Raw genomic sequence first — 8,949 nt, forward strand, 5'->3', positions numbered from 1 at the left:
TATATTGTACATATATTTATTAGTTTCAGGTTGGCCATTCTTGTATTTTGCTCGTTTGTGTTGTTGTGTTTGCACATCTCTGTTGCTTGTGGGGCTCGCACACAAGAATTTCACTCGCATGTGCTGTGCCAGTGTGCCTGCACATGTGATGTGACAATAAAAAGTGATTTGATTTGATTTGATTTGACATACTTACACACACACACACACCACACAGAGTCATTTGCACACGCAAGCTGGAACACACTTCAGGCAGTTAGGTTTCACACTTTCACATATGTGGTAGACTATATAAAGAGCAGAAACTAATGCACACAAACACAGTGTGATGTCAGATGGCAAAAGCCTCTCCTCGAGCTAACAATGTGGTGCGATGTCTGCCTAAAATGCACATGTGTGCGTGCGCGCGCACACACGCACCCTTGTGAATCTTTCTCTGAGGCCTATTAGTCACAGACCACAAACACACACTCTAACAGTGGCTGCCCCACTACCCTGATTTTTTTAAGCTCACGGGGGATGGCTGACACACTCACACATACATGCGCACACATAATCACCCACCTGAGGCAAGCTCAGTTTACCACAGAGTCTGTTCAAAAACATACTAAACAGCCAGAACACAGAAGAAAGCAAAAACATAAAACAACAGTAAAAAGAGTTTATCTGGATCCATCTGGATTTCATGATCGTTAACAGGGAGAACATGTTTGCCTTTTGTTTTTTTACTTTGAATAATTTTGTAAACGTGCTGATTTCAATTTCAGCTCATTTTTCACACAGATTGGTCCGTTAATGTGGTCTGCAAGGAGTACAATGCAAAACAATTATGGGGAGGTGGTGACAAGTGACAAGTAAATGGATTTCGAGGAAAACAAGAGGAAGCGTGAGAGAAATGTGCCAATAGAATCACAGGAAAGCTGGTACAATCACATATTTAGGACAATAGCTAGAGAAAATCTTCCAAAGGCAACATTTACAAGGCCCACAAGCTCATTAGTTTATCCTTTGACATGAATTCATCTGCAGGCTGACAATGCAACATCTGCACACACACGTACAGGGTGGACATGAGACATTTTCTGATTGGGAATGTCTCCACAACAATCAGTTAAAGCAGTTAAAACATTACACACACACACACACACACACACACACACACACACACACACACACACACACACATCCTGGGTAACCCTGCATACATGCTCTCTCTCTCTGTCGCACACAAACTCTTTGTCTGCCTTTCCCCTCAGTTGGCTTCAGCTAAAACAACTGCAGCTCCTGTTTTCACGACCACGTTGAAAAAAAAAAGTCATAGATAAAATCATTAATACCTAAGGGAGAGCTTAGCTGCTCATTTATACATGCAATTAGAACAGAATCAAGTGGAGGAGACTTAACAAAGGAACACCACACAGAAAAATCTTTCCACAAACCTACTCTCTGGTGTTTCATGGAAGATATTGTTGCTTTTTTGATTTTGTTTTTTTGAGACGTGATTTACCCCACCTTCAGTGATACATCAGATCACAATCCCAAGAAAATAAAGGCACTGTCTGACACTCATAGCAGAGGAGTAATAACAACACTGCAGAGATAAAGGCATTGCAGACTAATACAACATCGGTGCCATAAAAGCACACAGTGTGCTCCATCCTGATAAGAATTATACTATTATACTGTATGGAGGACATCTTGTTTACAATGCAGATAGAAACTATGTCCTACAATGCCAGCATAACTTTACTAATGTGGCTGTATGGCTGGTAAAACATCAGAGAGATCAAAATGTTTGGAAAAGACTGAATAGCAACAGGATAAAATCCACACAAATGAATATAGCCTGTGGACATAAAAAAAAGGTTTTTTCCCATTGACTTAAAGCAGCCGCCTATACTGCAACTCTCAGATTCTATATGGATTTTTCATAAAGCCTTTATGTGTCTGATGCAAATGACCATTTTCTACCTCCAAATGATGTGGAGATATAAGACGCTTATTTGGCCGGAGGCAGGTCAGAAGGCACTAGAACATCAATAATTCAAAAGTGTGTGTGTATGAGTGTGTAAATGTGTGCATCTGAGAATGTGAGATGGTACATGTGTGTTTATGGGCGACCAAACAACACCTGATAGACCAAGTTCTTATTTTCAAATTTCAACCTCCATTTATTTGAATCAAAAAAAAAAAAAAAAAAAAAAAGAGAGATCAGGGTTAAATCCACTAAACTGAAATACAAAAATAAGGGACTCAAATCGAAATCAGTATATGAACACAATTTACACATACATCCAGTGCTGTGGAGCAGGATGACAGCATTGTGAAAATGACAATACTTTTGATATGGCAACAAGGGAGCTTGGTCAAGCCAAAATGTTTTGTTTAGGCAACTGCGTAATCAGCTAGGACTGTCTGTGAATTTGTGGCTTGGATCTATGTCGTGGTCTGTCCAGGTTTTAAAGCTAACAGTAAAAAAATAGAAGGGAGACTTCTCGAGAGCCATCCCAAATCCTATCTTTCAACCCCTCCCTCCCTCTCCTTCTGCCGGTCTCACCGTCTGGTCTGCTGCAGCAGGCACCCTATATACAGAAGGGGCCAATTCCATTATTCCGAGAAATTAAACAGAAACCAAACCGAGCCGTGCGCGCAATGTGGGGAGGGGTTGTAAAGGTGATTTCGCTTATCGGGAACAATGAGTTTCTTAGAAATCGTGTGTCCCACTCAGCACGAATTCTAACCAGAATGGGCGTTGTCTGTTTATATGGCCGCGCTCTCTTTTCTCTCAACACTGTATTTTGATGGAAATTCCACAGGGCGCCTTTGGTCCAGAAAAAAAGAAAAGAAATAAAACCCAGGCCCCATCCGTGACAAACAGACAGTCCAACACCAACAGGTCCTTGCACGTGTGCGTCCGTGTGCTTGTGTGAAAGTACGTTATTGTGTGCGCAAAAGTGTGCGTCCGTGCGCTTTGGCAAAGAGGAGGCAGGGAGGGCGGGTGGAGGAGACGATATCAAACGGAATCCCTGATCACTCCTTGCCCCCGTTAACCAGAGAGAGCTCTTTGAGAATTCCACTGGCGTCTACTCGCCTTCTCTCCCGGATCATGTCCTCCAGGCTGCGAAAGACCAGAGTGTGCACCTCGCTGCCGGACAGATGCACTTTGAGGAAGTACTGCTGCTCCGCTGAGTGCGCTTCTCCCCCGGCTTTGAACTCCCGTTTCCCAAAGCGGCACCAGGCAGCGAAACTTTCCGAGTTGGTCCAGCATATCTCCTCGCTGTTCAGGCCCACGTGTCCCGCTGCGTTCTGCATCACTAGGTCAGGGGGTAGCGGCCGATAGCGGTAACGATTATTGACTATTCTCCCGTGGCGGCCGTTGCTGATCTCAAGCAGGCTGTCTTTGCGGATTTCGCCCTTGTGCAGATGAATGATTTGGTCATCCTGCTCGAAGATGACCCAGTGGGGGGCTTGCGCGGTGGCCACCAGCTCCAGCAGGTCCCCCGGTTTGCACATAGTCAGCAAAGTTTTGGCCGAGTACACATTCAAGTCCTCGTTCTCGCGCAGCTTGGAGAAGATGCATTCCTGGGAGCAGAAAGCCGAGTACTCCACCTCGCTGACCGATAAGGGTCCCTCCTCGGTCGGGCTGTGGTCCTTGGTGAATCCGCAGTCAGACGGAGTGCGGTCGTCCACCTCCTCCTCTTCGTCAGAGAAGAAGTAGGCGACGCCGACTCGAAGCTCGTCCTTCTCCAGCCCGGACGGATCCCCCGTGGGCAGTTCGCTGTAGTTGAGGTGGGTGATCCGATCCAGTTGATTTCCCATCAATGACCTGGCAAGGGAGAGGCATGGACTGCGGTGTCTGAGGGGACAGGGAGAGAGCACGGGAATGAGAGCGGGTGTCATAAGCTGTAAAATACGGAATCAAACAAACGTGTTAAACGTTCACACAACAAGACCGTTGTTCACAAACGCTTTGCTACATGTGGATGATTTTGCTCGGTACTGGAGAGAAGTGGAAGAAAGCTCTCAACAGTTCTCAGCACTATACCGAGAGACAGGAAAACTCGAAATAGTGCACTGATGATTTACTGCCCCTTGCCCTCTTTGCACATATGAGTCAGCCACTAATTAGGGCACAATGTATAAAAGCTGAGGTGATTCACGTGCAAACAAAAAGAAGAAAAACGGAACAAGAACGGCAGCTGAAACTGATGAGAGAAACTGCTGTAAATAAAAGGCAACCTGGTGCCTTTACGCATAGCGCATGGCAAGAGAGAGTGAGGGAAGAGGATACCTGTGCGCTCCCAGGGCAAGCGGTTAAATATCCTTGTGGTCCATTAGTACAGAGGGCCGCGCAGTCCCCTGCTCTCCTTCTTTCTTTTTGTTCCTTTCCCCTTTCTTCTCACTCTTATCCCTTACTCTTCGCACCGCTCACTGTGCGGTCCGGCTGTCGTGAGCTCGTGCTTCACTTCTACCAGAGCCACCTCCGTTTAAGTACCAAGGAGAGCTCCGCCTCTCCCTCCGCGCTCCGCCTTTAGGTTGTTTTACTGGAGCACAGTCACGGCTCCATTACCGCCCTGCCAATGAAAAATGCCGAGGAGTATGCCAGTCAATCAGATGATCCAATTAGGGGCGCTTAGGGCGGCTGGCGGCGATAGGCGACTGTTACCGTGGCATGGTTTTTGTTGTCAGAGAGCTGAGGAATTCTCTACATGATCAGCGGAGTCCGCGTATAAGTTCAAGGCAGCAGTCACCTGCGATAACAACTCGCATGCCTCATGAGGAATATATGAGAAAAGTTCAGATTCCTGTGCTCTATAAACATTTCTGCTATCTCAAAAAAATACTCCCCAAACTGCATCCTTATCATATCCATACAGTTACTGCAGGACGTGACAAATGTGTACATCTCTTCCGGAATACAGGAGTAAGTCCCATCCTTCAGTTCCCATGAGCATCTTGTAAATTATTTCCGCATGCCTCACCTGCTTCACTACACTGCATCACTTGTACTCTCATATCTGTCAGTGTGTGCCTGGTAGAGACCATTAAGGGAGGGGCTGGAGGCAGGTGTGTGTGTGTGTGTTTGCGCGTGTGTGTGTGCAAGGCAGGAAGAAAACAAAGGAGCCTATAGAGACATTAATACAAGGTCTACAATATTTCACTTTGCACTGATGTTGCGTCTAGGAACAAAATATGTCTAAAATGAAAATCATATCAAATTTCAACCCGGCTCACTTTCTGCATATTATATTGTATACTTGCATATTGTGCATGCAAAATAAATGTGCGTACACTTGTGCCATCTCCAGTCTGCGGTGATGTCTCCGTTTTCATCATCACCTCCCAGAACAGATAGCCATCTTGCCATTTATATCAAACCCTCTCGATGGAGTTAATGTTTTCTCTGTATACCTCTGCTTTGGAAATCTGCTTTCTGGTAGCATCTGGAGAGATCCATAGAGTAGCTTTCTTTTTCTTCTCCCAGATGGCTGGAGATAGCAGCTCTCCAGTTGCTAATATTGAACGGTCCTTGGTCTTTGTTTCCGCTGGTGACAGGCAGAGCAGGTGGAGGCTTTTTCACTAAGTGAGATATGATTGTACATATTTACACACTCTCACCCACACAAATAAAGGGCAGGCACACACAGTCACACATGTATTTCCTCCTGTGTGTCTAGCCTGCCATGTGAGAGCAAGAGTGCATGCATCTGATGGATCGCCTGCAGTGAAGCTGCAAGCAGAGTGGTGCAATTCATGATGCACACTATGTAGCCCTTTGTGTGTTTTTATGTACTAGAGAGTTAGAGAAATGCAGTAGCTAAAACATAGCTGCTACGTTTCAAGTATGCTGCCCCCCCCCCACCCCCACCCCCACCAAAACACACACACACACACACACACACACACACACACACACACACACACACACACACACACACACACACACACATAAGGTGTCATGGGACTGTGTGCAACAGCTTTGGCTGCGGTTCCTACAAGCATGTGGTCCTGCCACCTATAATTTACATTGAGCATAAATGAGTTTCCTTTGTAGACACCGCCTCTTCTAGATAGACTCATATACTGTACTCTTTTTCTTTCACTATCTTCTTCTCTCTTCCTCTCTCTTTTACACACACATGCACACACCTAATCATATATGCAGCTGGCGTAATAATATGGCAGGGTGCAGACAGTACTGGAATAACTACTGAGACAGGGTGATATTTCATAACCCCAATAATTGGATACGTCTCTATTCTCTAATTACTAGCTAAATCATGTAAGCCGCGGTGCCATACCACGCAGATAAAACAGACTGACGCACACATGTTCGCGGCCAACTGTCCACAAATTTATGTACAAATGGAGTCGTGTCTACCTCACATGTGAACGATGAGAGACTCACAAACCAGTGTGCACACAAATGCATGTCTGTCTTTTGTAGTTACAACAGCGCAACAGTACATATAGCAGCTCATCCCACTAATGGATCCTGTAGTGCTGTACCCCTGCAAATTGTGACAAATGCGTCATAGTATTATGGACAAAGAGGCTGAGAAAGTTTTCAATATATGCAATATAAATGGAGTGTCTTTTGAAAAAGAAACAACACTACATCAAGTCATAAACCCCTGAGGCACAAAAGGTGTTTGTGTTCATGTGGAGTTGCTCTTGTGGGGTATGGAAAGACATTTTAAAGACCTGCATGCTGTATATCATTTGCTACATTTGTGGCATTTTAGGATTTTATCCTTTAAATGACTAAAATAGCATATAAGAGATCACCTTTTTCTCAGTTTCTCGCTTCAACTAAAACACCAAGGTAGAGGAGAATACAATGTAAGCTTTTTGTGATACTCTATTGATCCCCGCGGACAGAATAATCTTTTTGCTTCTGCATTTCCAGGCAGGTCAAAGACCAGGGTCAGCTAAAGAGCAGTGTCAGGTAAAATTACTACTGCTCTTGGGTGCCAGGTTTTTGTAGTTGTTGGAGACAGCCTGCTCAGTATAAGAAACAGTTAAGTGATTACGTAAAGAGCCAAACATTACATTCTGCAGAAGAGTCAGGCAGCGCATAAAGGTTGCAGCTGCATAAAATTACTCAGCAATTACCTTCTCTGTCTTTGTGACATACTGTACCATGTCCCACATGTAAGTGCTGGATGAAAGTTATTTACTTCATCAGTATTACATGTGTATATATTTGGGATTGTTATTGCTGTAATTAATATAATCACTTTGTATTTATTTCAGCCTTAAACTTGTCAACCTATAGTTACTGGGAGATATTGGCAATATGATGTTGGTCTGTAACATCTTATATGTCGCTAAAGGAACGCTAATCATACTAAGACAGACACAAATGACTGCTGCCGTTTTCGGTCATTTATATCACCTGAAAAATATGAAAATATGTGATTATATGAGTATGCATTGCAGTTATATCTTTTCATCATATCATTTCTGACTATACAGACGGTAGGCATTAACACATCATCGTCAAAATCCATAATCCTTGTGAAGTTTTCTTCTAGATTATTATTCCTTAATCAGAGCATAATGTTCTAGTGATTGGAAATTGATAGCAATGATTCTTGAGTCTTTCCATAGTTATACACTTGGTTGCACAAAATAAAACATTTACCGTGGCTCCACTGTAGCTACATTAATGTATAGAAATCATACATTTTTAAACATTTATTGAACCTCAGTATTTCTGCTGACAACATTGTTTCAAAGGAACCTGCTCAAAGACATGTTACAACGCAATGAATCAGGATTTCTGTGCATGGTGGATGGTGGCGAGCCATGGAATGTTTGTGAAACTAATCCCTTGGGCAGAGACTGTCCAATGGTGGTTGGACAACCATTAACTATCAGACACAGCAGAGTTGTGGACAGTGGTCAGATACCAACTATAATCTGGTCAGATACCAACAAAGTGTCTGGTGACTGTTGCCTTTTTGTAGCCTTCTCTAAAGCATGAAAGCCAACATGGATTCAACCTTGTGCTTATCTGTTCCAATCTAAACTGCAAAGCATGCCTGACTAATGACCTTACGACTATCAACATTATGTCACAAAGCTAGTAGTGTAGAATTGGCAGCACTTTATAATACAGCCAGTGACGGGCACACTTCCCCTAGAATGAAATATGATTTTTTGTTTTTTATCTGAAATTAAAATTTATAAATTTTCATTTACCTCCAAAAACTGGTAATGGCACTAGAATAAGAAAGAAACAATTTAGTGGGGAACATCATTTAGCAATTTTCCAGGTTATGTTTGATAACCCATGTCATTATTTTCATTCATTTCTCCCGCACCATTTCAGTGACTTCTCCACTTCCAACCTGTGTTTCCTCTTCTATCTTTTGAGATTAGTCCACATATTTTAAAGTCCTGAAAGAGTTTGCTGTTGATATAAAGTCAATAGTGAAGAGGGAGAAGAGGTAAAAAGGACTCAGCCTAATCTTACAACTTGACCCCTTTAAAAAAAAAAATCAAGGACTCAGAGGAAAATTGATGTGCTGATGTGTTTCCTGAAAAGCTTTACAGGGTTTGTAGTTTTAAAAGCGGAACTGAAATCACCAAGTCAAATTCTTATGTAATTATATTTGGTTTCCAGATAAGGTGAAGTGCAGGTTGACTGCATTATCTGTAGGCTGGTTTAGACAGTATGCAAACTGTAGCGAATCCATCAGGGGGGCTGTGACTAATTTAATGTGTGCCACCAATTTGTGCTCAGATGTCTTCATTGCCAGCGATGTCAGGACCACAAGCCTGTAGGCTTTAATGTTAGATATTCTTCTTGAGTTCGAAATAGGTTTGGAATTTTTGAGGCAAGCAGGTATCTTGTTGGGCTGAGTGAAGCATTATAGATGTCCATGAAGACTGGAGTCAGTTGTTATGAGCAGTGACTTAGTGAGGGGTTAGATGTGTGGG

The 8,949-nt window shown here is 43.3% G+C and overlaps 1 protein-coding gene across 1 annotated transcript; it reads right to left on the reverse strand.

The window, feature by feature from the left end:
- Positions 1-2,970: 2,970 nt before the first annotated feature.
- On the reverse strand, positions 2,971-4,336 carry lratd1 (LRAT domain containing 1). Its single transcript, XM_085373347.1, has 2 exons — positions 4,292-4,336; positions 2,971-3,856 (listed from the first exon to the last, which is right to left on the reverse strand). The coding sequence occupies exon 2, from the start codon at positions 3,817-3,819 to the stop codon at positions 3,031-3,033; it is 789 nt and encodes a 262-aa protein (XP_085229473.1). The 5' UTR covers positions 3,820-3,856; positions 4,292-4,336; the 3' UTR covers positions 2,971-3,030.
- Between the last annotated feature and the right edge of the window lie 4,613 nt (positions 4,337-8,949).

This window comes from Diplotaxodon limnothrissa, linkage group LG15 (assembly GCF_057381915.1).
Source record: "Diplotaxodon limnothrissa isolate DT_005_m linkage group LG15, D_limnothrissa_male_GT1.1, whole genome shotgun sequence".
NCBI classification, from domain to species: Eukaryota; Metazoa; Chordata; class Actinopteri; order Cichliformes; family Cichlidae; genus Diplotaxodon; species Diplotaxodon limnothrissa.

Bases quoted from the DNA above. Each gene is read 5' to 3' on its own strand.
- lratd1 (XM_085373347.1), bottom strand. From the start codon at position 3,819: ATGGGAAATCAACTGGATCGGATCACCCACCTCAACTACAGCGAACTG.